At 38.2% G+C, this 20,121-nt stretch overlaps 1 protein-coding gene across 1 annotated transcript in view; it reads left to right on the top strand.

Moving 5' to 3' along the window:
• LOC136877107 (lachesin) overlaps positions 1-18,569 on the top strand; it is a 1,203,705-nt gene extending 1,185,136 nt beyond the window's left edge. The window contains exons 8-10 of the mRNA XM_067150922.2: positions 5,063-5,264; positions 7,967-8,091; positions 16,606-18,569. Of these exons, the coding sequence (XP_067007023.1) occupies positions 5,063-5,264; positions 7,967-8,088 (324 nt within the window). The 3' untranslated portion in view covers positions 8,089-8,091; positions 16,606-18,569. The remainder of the gene's footprint in view (positions 1-5,062; positions 5,265-7,966; positions 8,092-16,605) is intronic.
• The last annotated feature ends 1,552 nt before the right edge of the window (positions 18,570-20,121 follow it).

The raw sequence follows: 20,121 nt of genomic DNA, 5'->3' as shown, positions 1-20,121 counted from the left end.
TGCTTTGCACTCTTGATTTGGGCTTCTTAACTTGGAAGCATTTTGCACTCTTCTGCAGTATTTTCTGATTTTTCGCTTGGAAATTATTCAAAATATTATATTATACTTGGTATTTAATTAAATTATATTAGTGTGTGCATTGCTTTAGTAATGTGTGCGAGTGTGCGTGCATGTGTGTATTTGTTGGGTGTGTGGGTTGAAGAACAGCGGGTGACAAAAAAATTCAACCAAGTTGAATCAATAGATGCTACGTTGTCTCGACTAATTTAACAGCCCATTATTTTATTATTTTCATATCCGACTCCATAGTCAAATGATTAGTGTGCTGGCCTTTGGTCCGAAGGGTTCCGGGTTTACTTCCCGGTCGGTTAGTGAATTTTAATCTTCATTGGTTAATTTCGATGATTTTGGGACTGAGTGTGTGTGGCGTATTCCAACATTAGATTTCATCAAACTAGGACCCCATTCTCACAGAAGTGAAGGTGGCCTGTCAGGTTTCATCTCAAAACAACTGCATGGGGCCACTCCGGAGGTAACACGCTATTATTATTATTATTATTATTATTATTATTATTATTATTATTATTATTATTATTATTATTATTATTTGGCGAAATTAATTATATTTTACTTTTTAAGTGAGATTCGATGAATAGCAGGCTTTATTGCCTGAGTCATGCCATGTAAATAAAGGAAAATAATAATAATAATAATAATAATAATAATAATAATAATAATAATAATAATAATAATAGTACTTTGAATTTTACCAAATGAAGGAGGAAAGAGTTCCTGGAAATATGTATAATGCGGATGTGGATTAATGTTCGTCGAAGCGGTTAATCAGGTTAACTTTTATATGTGTTTTTTATGTAATTGTCGGTTTTTCCGTGATTTAATATTCCGTTATCTCATTGAGAAACTTCAAGTGACCATGGAAGTTAGAAGATAGCGTCCGAAAGACCATAGTTTTTGTTTATTCTTTCCTGGCTACTAACCATTCAACTCTCTGGCCACGTTTCTAACAAAAAAAATATCAGTTTAAGTGTTAGAGAGTAACATCTTTTGAAAAATGTTGCATCCTCGTAATTATATTTCTATATCAATAATGTGTTTGTCAATTAAGGCTTTACGGCCAACAACATGGCTACTAGTTATCTTCGCTTCACTAGTTCCACCTTACAAAAATACAATGTTACTTTTCGGCCAACATCATGGCTGCCAGTAGGGCACAGAGATAACTTAAATTATTATAATATAAATAAGTGCTTTCAGTTCAACAACATGGCTCCAGGTTTACTATAATTGTCCAATCATATCACCCAAAATGGGAAACCGGTCAACAGCCTAGAAAATGGAAGAGAAAGAAATTACTAACATTGGACAAGATGGAAGATTGTCAAAATCCAGGCGTGTCTGTTCCCGCATCGGGCGGCGTTCTGGTCAGTGTCCGTTCCCCATGTGAGTGGCGGCTGGTTGAAGGCTCTAAGACTTAAAATCCTAGTTCTAACTTAGAAAAACATTATTATGCTTTGCCTGTCTAATAATTAGATAATTGATGCGTTATGGAAAGCCAATTCGAGAATGAAACTCTTCCGGGTGGTAGCTCAAAAGAGGAACCCACCGCCGCAACTAGTGGCGCAAGAAGGCCTAAGAGTTCTGCAGAGCCTGCACCATAACGCGAGGGGAATTCGGAGTCCCATGGTATCGAAGGAAAACCTGGAGGATCTGTATTGATTCCAATTTTTGGTAATTTTAGCAGAAACCTTGTCTAATAATTGAGTCACTCTTAGCTCTCCGTGATGAAAAACTTAGAATAACGGACATCGTTGATAGAGAAAGGGTAGAAAAGGATTATTAGGTTAATTCAAGGCTGGTGTGGCGTGTCTGACCCTCACTAGGAGGCGCCGAGTTCGTTTCCCGCGGAGGTCAGGGAGTTTTACCTGAACCTGAGGTTTGGTTCAAGGTCCACTTAGCCTACGTGATTATTTTTATTTTTATTATTATCGTATCAGAAATATAATTTACACAGTTCAATTATACATATTGAAGTACATAATAAAGTATAACATAGAAATCAAAGCACTTCACACTGATTTCGACCAGAATCTAGCAACATCAAGTGCATTCCGTGTTGCTTGAAAATAATCATCTTCAGTGCAGGAAGACGGACACATTGAACACTGGAGCATATGCTGCATAATTTGTTCTTCGTCGCAGTAGCATGTTGCTGGTATCGACATAGCCCCATCTTGATAGATGACTTTCGATCTGCCCATTCCAGTCCTCAGTCTATTCAAGGACTTCCAGACAGACTAGTCTTCATGACATCCAGGTGGCAATCGCTCTGCAGATGTCTATCGGACTGAGCCATGAATGAACCTGCCAAGTTGGAGTCAGAATAATATTAAATTTTAATGAAAGATATTGTGCACTTCAATTATTTTAAAACGTGACATTGACACGCACGAACGCAAATAGTAATACTACATTCCCTAGTCATGGTGTTACATTACACTCGAGGGGCTCATAGAAATTCAGAATGTAAAATTTTCAAAGTATCTTTTATTTTCATCAATAAAAAATGTAAAGAGATCTTGATTTCTTTTAATTTTTACGTTTGTGTCTAGGTTTCTACGTACTGTTTTTACAGGTTTTTCGTGTAATATACATATACGCAGAAAACCTTCGTATACGCAACCCCATGACGTTACAAATGTGGGTGTTGTTATTTCTTTGAAAGCCGTAATACCAGCAGTACTGCTGCAAGTGCTACAAGCATAACATTAGCCACCCTGCCTAGTAGCCTCGATCATTAAGACGTCAAGTTTATACACTCTGACACCGTGGTAAGTGGATTCGAGCCCAGTTGATAGAAATACATTTTCACCATCAGAACATTGGTGGGCAGGGTAGGAGTGATGGTGGAATACAACTTCTAACCACCAGATTGCGTGCCGAAAGCCTGGATACAATTCCAAAACTCTCCGTAGTGTTCATAGAGAGTGAGGGCATATGACGCTGAAAGAGTTGCTGCAGTTGAACCGAACATGTCCTCGGTCACTCCCAAAAATAAATTTCCTTGTAGAGTTGAGATGCTTCGTAATTTATCGCAAACGAACATTTTGTTTCCATTTCTGTAATATCTCTTATTAGCAATTCCACCTCAATTTTCATTATTAGGTTAAAACATGTATATTTTACGCTCACATTTATTGGGAGGATGTGCACTATGAGTTGTAAATTAACAAATAAATAAATTGTAAAAAATGAACCATGGCTTTTTCGAAATGCCGTAATTATTTGCGTGGTAAGCACAGAAAGAAAACAACATAGATGAAATAATGTAAACGACAATAGTGGAGAATCATCTTCGTCGTCTTAAGTATGTCGGCACCTGACCGAGCTTCAACTCGAAGTCGCTAGGAATTAGATGAAGAGTCACGAAAGAATTAAAAAAGACTGAATACAATTAATTATTTTTCACATTTTAAATTTCATTTGAAAGTGGATAATTACAATTCTTTGTCCACTTCTTTGGCTATAGTTCAATAACCATTTTGTAATTCAGTTCCTTTGCGCAGAAAGGATCATCTGTGGTTGTGGGTGGTAGATTTATGACGAATGTCGTGATCCTTTAGGCCTCCCAATTTGACGAGGATAACAGGTGTATATCTATGTTAAGGTGGTTAGAAGTGACCGAGTAAATTCATCAGAATTTAAATACTTTGATCAGAAATTAACATAATATAGATATTTATACTGTATTTCAAAATTTCTCACTATGGTCAAATGATACATGATACAAATGATTCATGATTCGTATTTGTAATCGTGGTAATTTCGAATCGACATCAGACCAGTAATCTAAACTAAGTAACAAAAGGAAAAATATTGAGTTGATTTATAGTCTTTTGCATCCTAGTGTTATAAACACAGCATAAATGTAAAGTACAAAAATATATAGATATACAAATACTCTTCGTCTTGTTAGTATTACTATTCTTGGCATTTTCTCAATTATCTGCAATCGGTACTTTGTATGGAATCAGCCAAGTCTTACTTACGGCCATATGCCTTTTTTTAACGCCAACCATTCGGTAGGTTTCGCGAGAGAACTAGTCACTTTTGCTTCTGTGGTACTCTGTAGTTATATAACTTTTATTTACATTAAGATATATATTAAGACGAATACAAACACCCAGCCCCTGAAATGGGTAAATGGTTAAAATTTCCGGTCTGATCAGGAATCGAGCCCGGGCACTATGAACCGAAGGCCACTACGCTGATCATTCAGTCAAAGAAATGGACGTAGCTTCAAAACACGCATTCTCATCCCTCTTCCTGCTTTTCCGGTCTTTATGAAAGTTCACTGTGCTTGATGAACTTCCTCCAGTTCTCTCTGTTCACTGGCCTCTGCTCACGTATGTTCATCTCCTTCAGGTCTTCAGACATCAGTTCCCTCCACCACCTTCTGCATCTCTCTCATTTCCGTTTACCTAAATCAAGGTCTTCATCACCCTCTTCCCTACATAATCCTCCTCTACTTTCATGACACGGTCAAACCATCACAATTGCAATTTTTCACAGTACTGACAGGAATTATTCAATAATTTGTACATTTTTTAAAATTTCACGAGATTTAAATATAATATTAAATGCTATGAACTTATGGTTAAGGCGCAGATCATCCTGAATCAATGGAAGTATTACGGTAAAATTTTGTAATGTTGTTGAATCGATGTATAAAATAAAACAGCGTCTCTATATATTTTTATTATCATTATTTGTGTAACATTCTTTCGATCATGTCTATAAAATTTGTCCCGATACTTGGAATTATCGTGCAATCCTTGAAATTACGGTAAAAGCTCAGTTTTGCAGAGGGAAACTATCTACTAATTCCTTAATCCTATTTTTGTTGCATGCTGTAGTCCATCCAGCAATAGAGTTTATGGATGATTTATTGTGAGTTATTTTCTGTTAATTGTTTGGTGTGAAGTCAGTCTTGGGGATAAGGTATGCTATAAGAACAATGAATATGTGGAAACTCACTTTACAGATGAACGAGTCGTACCAGAACCCTGGCAAGTGGCATGACGTCATTCTAAAACCACCCAATGGCGAGACATTCGCTCACGTCATGTCATACAACATCAGGAATTTGGAACAAGGATCAGTGTTTGAGGCCATCGTTCAGGCAAAGAACCGCTACGGGTGGAACGAGGTGTCAGACCTTTACCAATTCTACACGAGAGGGGAAGGTAGGTATACTTACTGACAGTTATTTAGAAATACTGTTAGATAATATAGTTTCAACCCCGCCATGCAATAATGTCTATGTTGTATGTGAAATATATTGCCGAATACTTTGCACCAGAATGACCATAATTTCTGTCTTTATGTACTTACTAGAAAGTTTTTCATGATAAATATAAATCTTTGTTTTGTAACACATTCTTTGATTTAAAACTGTAATACCGTACTCTTTCCAATCTTCAACATTATTCTGACATAAATGATACAATTGTACCTACTTTTTTTATACATATGTAAGTGGTGATCAAAAAGTTTCCTTTCGACGCTCGTACAGACCTCAATCGGAATGCCAAGCAGGAAAATCACCGTGAGAATTGAAGCATCATCCCTCCAGCGCACCGTCTGCTTGATGTTGTACGCAACGGTGGTTTTCGACAGACACACTGCCCCATACACACAGTCTTCTTTCTCCAATGGATGTCCACCGGTGTTTGTCCTTTGGCAGCCAAGAACAGAATAACAGCAGCACGTTGGTCCTGTTAGGACGCATTTGGTAATAACGTCGCAATATTTCACATAGCCGGATTTAACGCAGACACCTCGGTACGACACGGCTGCCACACTACTCCCTTTGCCTACATATTCATGCTTATATACCGGCACTGTAGTTGCACTACGTTGCCTGTCCGTTGTAGCAACGCCCTCAAATGGAAACTTTTTGTTCACCCCTTATAAATAACGTTTGTTTGCTTGTACATTTCATTATTATTTTTTCCTAATAAGGAAAAGGGAGGTATATTCATGATACAGGTATGTTCTTGATAAATTTTTGAATAATTATCATGAACTTCCCTATTGCAGACTAAGCATTTCAACATTACTACTAGTTCTCTGAGTTTTCAACAGATGTCTTTAGCTACTTGCATTGGTCTCCATCGCACTCTAGCTAACACAAGATACTTATCCAAAGATTTATCACGAACCTACCTGTATCATAAACATACCTCCCATTACTCTGCTTGGTTTTTATGTGAAACGACATGTATTGCGATTAGTTCACTTTCAGTTTCCTTTCTTTCCGTGTTTATCTTTTATATGTATTCATCACGCCGAATTAATGGAATGGTATGTTTATTCTTCGTTCGATGACGCGAAAGGAGGTATTTGAGAAGAAAACAAACTGGAAATAAAACTTCGCTACAAATCATTAGTGTATACCTCAGTAGAGTAGTAGTTTATAGGAGACTCTTAAGCGTCCCTTAAGCATTTACCACATATTATATTGCGGTCATTTTTTTTAGATAAAAGTAATTTGAACCATTGTATTTATTCTGTTCACTTTTTGGTAATTATGATATATAAGAAAACATTTTTATGATATTTTCACAGTCAGAATTAATAATAATAATAATAATAATAATAATAATAATAATAATAATAATAATAATAATAAATTTCTGTGTGTAGCGTTCCATCTATTACAATTTGCCTCAATATTGACAATAGAATATAATTTACTTTCCAGTAAATATTCTGAGGCAACGCTCCAATAAGGTATATCGTCCTTGAAATAGCAACGCGTTGTTATGCAATTCGAGGAGTGAACGTCATACTAACTCTGTTATTTCAACCGCTCGTAATTGACAATGTACCGGTAACGATTCTTCTTCTTCTTCTTCTTCTTCTTCTTCTTTCCGATGACGCCGGCTAAGGACCACGTGCCAATTTCAGTTCAATTCTTCATACTTTTTTGTTTTCTTTTCCGCTCCTTCCAATATTCTTTCATCCTTTCACTATGCAGTTCCCTTCTGTCCTCGGACCACTTCGCACCAGGCTTCTTGTTCAATCTTCCTTGGAATCATTCACATACTTACTACCCTATTTCTAAAAAAATCTCTGTCCATAGTTTCTTCTTCTCTCATATTACTTTTTTCTAAATCTTTCTTTAGCTGGGGCTGTACCTTAAGTAAGGCCACGGCCGCTTCCTTCCCACTCCCAGCCCTTCCCTGTCCCACCGTCGCCATAAGACCTATCTGTGTCGGTGCGACGTAAAGCAACTTGCAAAGAATTTTTTTTAAATCTTTCTTTACTTCTTGGGTCCAGCTATTTGTTGCCTTTTTCTTCCAAAGGTACTTGAAAACACTTTTTTAAATCTGGAATCATCCATTCTGTAAATATGTCCGAAAAATTGCAATCTCATTTTTCTTATGATCTCTGTTATGTTTTCTAACCATTATTATTATTATTATTATTGCTATTATTATTGTAATATCATTATTATCACATATTTTCATAGTTTTTATTCATTGTAATTAATATCGGCCGGTATAAGTTTACAAAGATGTGACTGAATAGGAACATTTAGAATTTCATATTCGCGCAACATATATTCTTCAAACTCCGGTTATTTAACATAAAATAAATGTCTAACATGAAAACAACTTGTCAGTGTGTGTTCTGTTGCACATAGCACTAGTTCTTTACACTGTGCCCGTTCTGATAACATATTCAGCAACTCACTTTTTATTCTGTCTACCTGTATTCAACAGTTCCACAATATTTTCATAATAAACATGGGAAACATGAAAATATTAACTTTGTAATTACGTCTTTTTAATTCTTTTTGTTCTCTTAGGTCCCCCAGAATGGAGAGCTCTGGAGACTAAAAAAAGAAACCCTGGCTGTAACAGAGATAATTTCGTTGCAGAACCCGAGATGGCTGAACGAGAGTTAGTGGCTGCTTCTGAGTCCTCGGCTGTGGCCCCCATCTCCTGCCGGACGGAGTTCAGCGCTGTACTCGTAGCCCTTGTTGCTCTTTTCTTCTTATAGAAGGTCAGTCTCAAAATGTTATATTAAGTTGATTTGCTGTCGTGTCGCGAAAAACAAATGTTCATAAATATGTTTCCTGGCCATGGCCATCCACCAACGGCTGCTAATTTCAGATGGCAACCAGTCGTAAGACGCCTGCCTGGAGGTCATGATCGTTAAGGCGTGACGCATATATGGTCTGACACCGTGGTTAGCAGGTTCGAGTCCCGTTAGTTAAAAATATTCTCACCAGCAGAATGTTGGCCGGCAGGGTAGGAGCGATTGTGGAATAAAATTGCCCATCACTAGACTGCGTGCCAAAATTCTGGATTAAATTTCAAACCTCTCTGCAGTGCTTACGTGGACTGAAGGCATATGACACACTTGATGGTGATTCGTTCGTTCAATGGGAGCGTGAAGCTTTGTGCAGACCCCTAGGTGCTTTCCGACAGGAGTAGGCTATCTGCCGGCTACGGGCTTCCCTCTCTCTCTTCCTAAAAATAATTTATCACACCGTTCATTTCATTTGATCTCATTACCCTCTAATGAGGTTGAAGTCAGGAAGGGCATCCGGTCGTACAATTTCGCTGTAGAATTTCATCTCACTTCATACTCGACCTCGCAGAGAAACGGAACAAGGATTAGACAAACAATGAGCCGTAAGAAATAGCCTGCACGATTGCTAGGTGACATTGTCTGACCATCCATACATGCCTTACATCACTGCCTGCACGATTGCTAGGTGACATTGACCGACCATCTACCCATACCTTACCTTACATCATTGCCTGAACGAATGCTAGATGACAATGTCCGACCATCTACCCATACCTTGCCTGCACGATTGCTAGGTTACATTTTCCGACCATCTATCCGTACCCTACATCACTGCCTGCACGATTGCTAGGTGACATTGTCCGACCATCTATCCATACCTTACACCACTGCCTGCACGACTGCTAGGTGACATTGTCCGACCATCTATCCATACCTTACATCACAGCCTGCACGTTTGCTAGGTGACATTGTCTGACCATCCATACCTTACATCACTGCCTGCACGATTGCTAGGTGGCATTGTTTGACCATCTATCCATACCTTACATCACTGCATGCACAACTGCTAGATGGCATTGTCCGACCATCTACCCATACCTTACACCACTGCCTGCACGATTGCTAGGTTACATTTTCCGACCATCTATCCGTACCCTACATCACTGCCTGCACGATTGCCGGGTAACATTGTCCGACCATACATCCATACCTTACATCACTGCCTGCTCGAATGCTAGGTTACATTGTCTGACCAGCCATCCATACCATACATCACTGCCTGCATGGTTGCTAGGTGACATTGTCCGACCATCTATCCATACCTTACACCACTGCCTGCACGACTGCTAGGTGCCATTGTCCGACCATCTATCCATACCTTACACCACTGCCTGCACAACTGCTAGATGACTTTGTCCGACCATCTACCCATACATTACACCACTGCCTTCACGATTGCAGGGTGACACTGTCCGACCATCTGTCCATATCTCACATCATTGCCTGCACGGTTGCTAGGTGACATTGTCCGACCATTTGTCCATACCTCACATCATTGCCTGCCCGGTTGCTAGGTGACATTGTCCGACCGTCTACCCATACCTTAGATCATTGCCTGCACGATTGCTAGGTGGCATTGTCCGACCATCTATCCGTACCCTACATCACTGCCTGCACGATTGGCAGGTAACATTGTCCGACCATCCTTCCATACCTTACATCACTGCCTGCTCGATTGCTAGGTTACATTGTCTGACCATCCATCCATCCCTTACATCACTGCCTGCACGATTGCTAGGTGACATTGTCCGACCATCTATCCATACCTTACATCACAGCCTGCACGGCTGCTAGGTGACATTGTCCGACCATCTATCCATACCTTACATCACAGCCTGCACGGCTGCTAGGTGACATTGTCCGACCATCCATCCATACCTTACATCACTGCCTGCATGGTTGCTAGGTGACATTGCCTGACCATCCATCCATACTTTATATCACTGCCTGCACGATTGCTAGGTGACATTGTCCGACCATCTATGCATACCTTACACCACTGCCTGCACGACTGCTAGGTGCCATTGTCCGACCATCTATCCATACCTTACACCACATACTGCCCGATTGCCAGGTAACATTGTCCGACCATCCATCCATACCTCATATCACTGCCTGCTCGATTGCTAGGTAACATTGTCCGACCATCCATCCATACCTCACATCACTGCTGCTCGATTGCTAGGTTACATTGCCTGACCATCCATCCATACTTTATATCACTGCCTGCACGATTGCTAGGTGACATTGTCTGACGATCCATCCATACCTTACATCGCTACCTGCAGGGTTTCTATGGCCATACTACCGTCATACATTTTTTCGCGTCACGTTACACAAATGTTTGGATGACACCCATCAATAAGACATATTTGTGTCAAAATATAGCGGAATGAACCCTTTGTTTAGTTCTACACATATAAAATCCTTATAAACTGAGTCTAACAACCGTTGCCTTGGTATCCATCTATTTCTCTTATCCTAACCTTATGCGTTGTTTTTCTTAAATTTTTCAAATAATTTGGAAATTTATCAACATCTCCTTTTATAAATAATTCAAATATGTACTTTCCCCCTATAAACGAATATTTGCTCCAATTTGACCTTTTGAATTCCGACTTTATCTTCATATTGTGATATTTCCTTCTTTTGAAGACACCCCTCAAACTTATTCATATACAAATGTCATTCCACGTCATCTTTCCACTGACAGCTCGGAACATACCACTTAGTCTAGCAGCTCGTCTCCTTTCTCCCTAGTCTTCCAATCCCAGATTTTGCAACATTTTGGTAACGCTACTCTTTCGGCGGAAATCACCCAGACCGAATCGAGCAGCTTTCCTTTGGATTTTTTTCAGTTCTCCTTGTGACAATCCCATATTCCGGAACCATACCCTGGTTGGGGTCTTACAAGAGACTTATATGATGCATTCTTTACATCCTTACTACAACCTTTCTCACACCCTCATAACCATGTGCAGAGATCTGTACCCGTTATTTACAGTCCCATTTATGTGATTGCCCCAATTATGATCCTTCCTTGTATTAACACTTATGTACTTACACCGATCCCCATAAGGAACGTTCACCCCATCAACGCAGTAATTAAAACTGAGAGGACTCTTCATAGTTGTGAAACTCACAACCGGACTCTTAACCCCGTTTATCACCATACCATTGCCTACTGTCAATTTCACCATATTGGAGAGGTCTTTTTGCAGTTTCTCACCATCTTGTAACTTATTTATCACTCTATACAATATATCATATTCAAAAAGCCTTCTATCTCCATTTATTTATTCATATCATTTACATATAAGAAATAAATGTCCAATAATACTGCGTTGACGAATTTCCCTATCATTGATTACAGGATCAGGTAATGCTTCACTTCCACTAATTTTGTAAGTTCCTAATTGTCTAGATATTTAGCCACCCCTTCAGTCACCCTTTTGCCACGTCCAATAATTGCATTAACTTTTACCAGCAGTCTCCCATCATCTACCATATCTACCCTATTTCTCGTTTTATAAACGAATATTTGCATCAATTTGTCCTCCTGAATTCCAACTTTATCTTCATATTGTGATATTTTCTACATTTAAAAACACCATTCAAATTTTTTGGTCTACTAATGTCGTTCCACACCATATCTCCACTCACAGTCCGGAAGGCACCACTTAGTCGAGCATAGGTAGGTCAATCGCGAAACAGTTCATTTGACCTCCTCAATCTAAGATATCTGCTATACCTTGTTTGAATCCTACAAGTTGTGCTTCAATTGAATAATGTTTCCTAAACCCGAATTGCCTTATATCGAGACTGTTATTATTTTCCCAAACATGTCTAATATAATTAAAAGGAATGCTTTCCCAAAGCTTACATGCAACGTATGTCAAAATAAATGCCCTTTAATTTTCGGCTTTATGTGTATCACCCTTTCATTCGTAATTACAGGCTTTCATTCCTTATTTCGAGTATTCTTCTGCCATACTTCTTACCTATAATAGAAGTGAAGCTTCCACGTTGTGAAGAATTATTTAATTTAATTTCCAGTTTGAACCGTGTTGTACTTGTACGCACATCACGTACAGTTTGCCGACGTTTCGAATACATTGCAGCATTCTTTATCAAGGCGGCTGAAATACCCCTACTCGATCCGACATAATCAGTCTCCCAGGCAGAAATTTACATTACTAGAGTGGCCCTGACCTTGGCCTTTTATATCCTAGCCTTTCTGGCTGACGTAAGTCCTGGCTGTCTCGTGAGTATTCTGGAAGGTATGTGTCACAGCCACGTAGTGGGGGCTTGCCCGCGCTGTTATGTAACGGGGTTCCGGCCCGTGTGTTTATGTTGTGGTCTGTATGTCTTAAACTGGTTTCAACAGGACGGCCCTACCTAACGGATCAGTAGTCGACCGAAACCGTCCTCATGCTTCATATCCAAATAAATAGATGGGAAGTAGAGGACCCGTTCACACGACCGTCATATCACCCGATCTAACGCCACACGATTTCTTCCTGTGGACTCACTTAAAGCAGCTTGAAAATCCTAGTCACCTTTGGCAACTGATCACCGAGGCATGCCAAGCTGTTACACGTGACATGTTACAACGCGCACGGAACGGTAGTTTCCCGTCTACTTATATTCCCATGGTGAACTGAATATTTACATGTATAGAGTTGAGATGGTCGAGAAATAGCTATAGGTTATTGCTCCCGTGAGGCCTGACAAGTTCCGTCTACGTGCAAGAATGTCTTTAATACGTCATGCTGTCATCTGCATAAACAAAGGTGGTCAAAACTTCGAACCCTTGTTAAACCGAATATGCAGGGTACCCTACTTCCTACCTGCAGACCATCATATCGTAGTCCAACCTGGCTACGTAATATAAGAATAAAAGGGCCCTTTCCAGGACAAAATAAAAATTAGATCTTTGGAACTGAATGATATGCGGCCATATTACCGTCACTATAAATGGCGTTAACAGATAAAAAGAAATTGTGCCAGCCTGTGAATCGGACCTACTACTAGATAGATTGACTGATGCAACAGGAACAGCAGTGATGCGTGATTTAGCCACCTTAGCTACCGCGAGTCGTAGTGCATAGGTAGTAGTAAGATAGTAAGATAGTGGAATTCGCTTTACACATATAGTTTAAGTAATAGATAAAATAACACTGCCGCTAATGATTTCTATCATATTAGCGAACATTATATAAATGGTATAGTTGTACAAAAGCCATAACGAAGCAGGGACTAATATTTTTCGAATGTCTATGATACACGCGTTAGTTGGGTTACATACCATCGAAATAAATAAGGGGCTGGTGAATCACCCGATATAACGCCAAAGGTGCAGAAAAGGAAATGTAATGACTTATTAATGTATACACGTGTAGACATTCCACACAAAAAAGAGTTGTTTGTATGGACCAAAAAGTAATACTGTTCGGCGAAATACGTGTGTAGAAAGCAGACGTCTGTTTGGAGCTTCGGCTGTATTCTCACCAGATTGTCCATTGATTAAAATGATGTCTGTGTATTCGTCGATGATGAACACACTAGCCATTGCCGAAATACAGACATCAAATGTAGTGCTGTTATACACTGGTGCATACATCAGCCTAGTACTATGCAGTCATAAACGAGGTTTACTAATCCAAGCGTTTGCATTAGATGGGTAGCGCTGAGAAACATGATGCGGGCGACCATTCGGTTCTTATCTCTTCATATTCTGACGTAACCTGAATGCTGCCGATTGCGCTCCTGTGAAAACAAGTTAGTACATATCTCATTCACCATTTGTGCATGCAGGACATTTATAAGTATAATGTATGGCGCTTGCAAGCCGCCTGGTATATACAGGTTGTATCGGACGTATACCGACAACAAAATCAGGATGCTCTTCGTGTTATGATACAAACGATAGTGCAATCTGATTTGAGATAAAATGAGATTATTTTGTTACTTTCGGGCGGGCAATTCAAATTGACGAACTTGCCGTATTTGCTGTGCCAGAGTAAAAGCCGCTGCATGTTGCTGTGCGTCACAGGAGGGATGAGAAGGGATGGGAAGAGGGAGACAGAGGTAATGCGCGACACACCCACACATACTGAACATAGTCCAAAGGTCATTACTACACCGTTGTGAAGTGTTCATTGAAGGAGGAGGGGGGCCATATTGAACATCTACTGTAATCAAATCATTGGGCCTATTGTGTCCTTCGTTCAGTATTTCATTCCATTTAATATGTTTTGAGTTAAGGAATACACAATCGTGGGGTGACAGGGTTGCACCTGCGAGCATGTTAAATAATGAAGAACGATACTGCGACCAACAGACGAGAACAAGAAACGATTTGGTACATTCCTTGACTGACAAGTGTGTCTTAATTCCAGTTTGTTCTTGTACTGTGTGTGCAGTTAGGGCTGTTTAATAAACAAACTGTGGATATTGCCTGCAGGAGACAAGGACAATACTATGCTAGTCGAACGAGAAAAGTTGAGCATACACGTGGAGCATACCTCCCCTCCCTCCCCTTCACTTCACCGAGAAATGGCAGCGGCTTGTGCTCTGGCATAGCAAATACGGTGAGTTTGTCGATTTGAGTCGAGCACCTGAAGTAAGAACGTAACATTATTTTCTCGAAATGAAACCTTTTCTCCCCCCAATCCTATTGCATCATCATTCTTAACATAACACGAAGAGAATCCCTTTTTTGTTTTTGTCGGTATAGTTATGATACAACCTGTATAACGTTATGTAATCGGAGCGTATTACAGCGGACACAATCACCCATTCCGTAATCGAGAGGGAACGTCCTCGGCCGGGGCAAGAATCGAAACCAGGACACTTAGGCCACTACGCTGATCATTCAGCCGAGTATCAGAACTTCATATTGTACATAAGAGCTAATATACGAATGTTTATGTACCTCCATGGCACGCGAGAACTTAAGCGTTAAAAGTAAAACATGGAACTCTTTAAATATAATATCTATTAATAATAGTATATTCAATAATATTTTAAAGTAAACTCATGTGTAATAAATAATATTATTATTGATGTAAATGATACCATAACTAGAGCTAGGTATTTTATGTGCTGCACCTTAATACATTTTTACTATTAAAATATTCAAATCGACATGTCTTACAAGGAAAACAAGAGATAAAAGAACTTAACTGCGTTTTGTTTGCAGAATTCACCTATGCTCAAATTCAGCATACTTTTGAGCCTTTTCTCAATGCCAGTCAACTTCTCCTACCCTATGTTTTTGCTCCTGTGCAGCGTTTTATTGACATAACAATCTAACGCAGGAAACCAAACGCTTGTTATCTTAATACGGAGAGTTTCACGACTATTAAAAAATATAATAATACTTAATTTGGCGTTATTAGGTCGCACAATAATAATAATAATAATAATAATAATAATAATAATAATAATAATAATCTGCTGATGCGTTTAGATCTGCGACCAGGATCGTCTTCAGACCAATAACAAATAATATATTGGCAACTGTTACTCCATAGTAACCAGACTCAAGATAGAGATACCCTGCTAGAAATATAGGTCATTCTAGGGCCACCAGAGTCAAGAAGAAAGATGTTGACCGGTTAACTATGGTGAGTAGCCATGATCTACTCAGAATATAGCCATCACCTATGTGAAGAAAATCGGGTGTTAATGATTTTCTAACGTCTCACGAATGGTTGTAGGTATAAAATATTTCTCCTGATAAATGACAGAAGTTGCATCAATAATTATTTGATGGACATTATGTCTGACATGTTCTGCCGCAAATTAAGTTCAATATGTCAAAGGTCTGTTACTTAAAATACTTTCTTCCCGTTCACTGTTTTACAAATGGAAAAACCTCCTAATTTCTGTATGGTTTTTTTTTTTTTTTAGAATTTACAGTTTTTAGGTGCATCACACTACTTTTGCTTCAGTGCAGACATGGTAGGCAAATTCTTACAGATTAGCGTGAGACTCAGCGAACTCCCATTTGGCAAAAGGATCACAAATCAGTTTGCATTTTAAAGCCCTGCAGTTAGGCGAAATCTTTCCAACAGGAAGAAATGGGGGAAGGTAAAGCCAAATTGACCAATTAGCAATACCACCAATCAGTATTGCTGACTGGTGAAGCGAGTAACCAATTTAAACTGTTGTAATTTTTGAGTCCTATCTGTGTTCGTGTGACGTAAAGCAACTTGTAAAGAATTTAAAAAAATAATTATGCTTTTGGACTTTTTAGCAGCCTTTTTTAACACATGTGTGAATTTGTGTCCCACTTGGTTTTCGTACACTTTGTAGTAAATATTTACATTTTAAATTTACACCTTTTTTGACCCAAATTTTGTACCGAAAATACCTAGTTCTAATCATTGACATACTTGAATTTTCTCTTTTCAGGCATTTGATTTGGCGTACTACTGAAGACACATCACACTGACGACTAGAGCTATGAAGTCGAATCAAGAGTTCAAGGTTTCATAGTCGGATGAATGCATCATCTCACAATTGCAGAAAACATCGCTGTCAACCACTCGGGTTCGGAAGAGAAACAGTTGAAGGAAGCAAGTTCTGTCTTTAAACAAAATTGGTGCGTGTTTTGCTAGGTAACTTTCACTGTCCAGTTCCCCTAGAAGCCATTACCGATTTAACTATGCCACAGGAAATAAACAAGTGACGAGCTCAGCATATAAATAGACCACTACAAAAAGAGAAATGTGTTTTTTTATGTATATTGTCGTGTTTTCCCTCCTAATATAGAAGTGAAGGAAGTAAAGAGACAATGCAAGTGTTGACGTGATCGGCTAGTGCAAATCATTATTTTGGAGATTTATAAGAAAAAAGTCTTAAAATCGAAAAAAATCATGTTTAATACTTTTAAAAAGGACCAAAGGTTTAAAAATGTAAAAATAATACAACCATATTGTTTAACATTAGCTTGAGTGTTTCAAAGGCAAAAAAGCAAATTAAATTGTAATTAAAAACGTATTGCGGTTTGAGAGTGGTTAATTAGATTAAATTTCTTAAATATTATTCTGCCAACTCTGATGGCGGAAAGTGGCAATTATTTTTTCCATTGCCATCACTTTTGCTTTTTTTACAGATACTTCCTGATTTTTGTAACTGTAGGTCACCGTATATCAAAGTACTATTCACCGATAATTATGTAAACTCATAAATGAAAACGCAGCTGTCCATTATTGTTACTACCACTACGGAAATTGTCCGCTTTCATAACAAGTACGATCTTAGCATTTATTTTTATGGTCACTGAACATGATACTTGATGTGATGTTCAAGATGGGGAGAAAGATTTCATTTCCTTAATTCCTTTTATGATCTGGTAGTGAGAAGGTACATTTATGTGAAATTAATTAGTATATTGTTGTTTGAATTATATTCAGACATTTATATTATTGTATGGTTTCTGAAGCATTTATGCTACCATGCCATGTTACCAGAAGAAATCTCTATGTATATTTACTTCAAATTTAGTAAGTTATTATTTTAAAACTATGGAATCCTAATTCTGTCACATATATTTGTAATCAATGAACAAAATGTGCGATTCTTATAATTGTATGAGATGTTTGAATGTATTTTCTTTATAAATGTTGGGAAGATTCATATCAAAGACTCCTTTATGTTTCCGTATCGATAACAATATTTCAGAATGTTTAATGAAGTACAGTGTATTCTTGTTAAATATGCATTAATTTGGATCTCTGCATGTGTCTGAGAATCAACACTGATTCAGGGCTCAAATATCTTAACATTCTCTGTATGTGAGAAATAATTAATAATTTAATTTTAAAAACCTTACATTCACTCATTTACCATGATTAATGGATGTATCTTGTTATAAGTAATTCTAAAAAAGTGAGAGCTACTCAGACTCTCCTCAAGCAATGAAGCTTCAATTATTGGCCGTTTTTTCACGCAGCCCAATATATTTTTATAATGGAACTGTCAGCATCACTCTCGACCATGCAGAATCTTATATCCGTCGACTAACATTTATGTTTTAAATACAGATAACTTTATCAATGATCACTTGATATTTTGTCATTGTAAATGGACCGCGCATATGGAACGAAAATATTGGTGTGTGCTTTGTTAAGGAGATGTCTCGTGGAGTTGTTTAAAGAAATCGATGGAGATAATATCATCCTTTGCTTTTATTGATTATCGAACACCTATATTTTAATTACCTGCCCTTGAATTCAATCCATTTGCTTCTGAATGGTAACACTCCAGGGTTTGTAAATGTCCACATGTTTTTATTATTAATTATTTCTTTTTCCTTAAAATATATACATTGTACTCTGTAAATCCTTGCCAGGAATGAAGAAATTTATTTGGTACTTCGATGCTGAAGTTGTAAAATTTATTTCATTACCTTAAGTCATTCACCAAAACTTCCAAAGTGCCAGTATTTTCCTATTCCCATACGGCATATATAATTGTTCCATCACCAGCCTACAGTGACGAGAGAACACTATAGCAATGAGTTAATTTGAGTCAGCGTACACGTATATCTAAATTAACCTGCTCAGTCCCAAGAACACAAGAAACATACTTGCATAAACATATCCTCATTATAGAATGTTATGCCATTCAGTGTTTAGTTTGTAAACTTCTTAAATCAACTAAGCGACCTCAAAATCCTCTATTTGCAACTTGCTCTGTGGTTTCGTTTAGTTCTACATTTCTTACCACTGAAGCATTCCGAACTGAGTCTAACCAACGTCACCTGGATCTCCCTCTACTTCTCTTGACCTCCATGACTAAGTCCGTTGTTCTTCTAGGTTAGCTGTCCTCCTGTCCCACCACCGAACCTAGTTTGTAAGTGTGGCTTCATTCATCGAGTGAATTCATAACCTAGCCTTCTCCTTTTTCCAGTACATTCCTGCCATTTCCCCATCTGTTTGTACCTGACAAAACGAAACAAGAATTACCATACGTTATTCATTATCATAGAATAAATATCTTCATTGAAATGAATGAACAAAATAACCCATATATTGATTTAGAAACGGTGTCAATTTCACAGGAACGTTGTGATAAATTGTGCACATTATTTGTATGCTAATAATTAATTTGAATTTCAATATTTTGGGATGCATTATTGAAACTGTTGTGAAATGAATGAATGAATCAAGCAGGAATGTTTTACAAGGCATCTCCATTAAAAAAGGATAAAATTACAGACTCATGCGAAGGCATCTTGGCTCATTCACCATATTTATATTAATTTGTATTTTCCTCCAGCATGACATTTCTCTGGGGTAAGCGGATTTCACGAACCAGGGGTTAACAAAGGTGTTCGTACACTCACAGTCGGCTTGAGATAGGCTGCTAGTCTAAAAGACTAAGAAGTGCAGATGTGTGACTTCCTAGGATCTAGAGAGGCTAAATGTATCAAGGGAATACAGGTTGATAGAAGAAATCCTTTATCTTCAAATGCACGGTCGTAGAGGACAAATGAATCCATCAAGAAGACTTCTGCCATGCGTGTGTTTGTAGTTATTGGAATAGTATTTGGTTATCGCGACGAATTTCGGCAGTATTCCTTGGTTAATCATAATATTTGTAACCTTCCTAAAATGGGAAGAACTACTGGAAAGCCGATGAAAAGTTATATCATAAGAAACACAAACGTATCCTGGTCATTGAAGACTGATAAATATCAAGATAATATGCTTTGTACTTAAATATTACAACACCAGAATTTTATTGGTTGGATACGTAGATAACGTGTAGTTGGAGTCACTTATCACGTAATTACCTGTACATGAATATCACAATTTTACAGCTAGCATTTTACAGGTGTCCATTAAGATATTTGCCGTAAGTACCAACAGTTAAAAAACTTTCGTGTGGTCCAAGTCGAACTGTACGTCTTGTTTTCCAGAA

Source organism: Anabrus simplex, chromosome 7, assembly GCF_040414725.1.
Source record: "Anabrus simplex isolate iqAnaSimp1 chromosome 7, ASM4041472v1, whole genome shotgun sequence".
NCBI lineage: Eukaryota > Metazoa > Arthropoda > Insecta > Orthoptera > Tettigoniidae > Anabrus > Anabrus simplex.
Note: the sequence above shows the minus strand (reverse complement) of the source record. Positions and strands in the feature narration are given on the sequence as shown.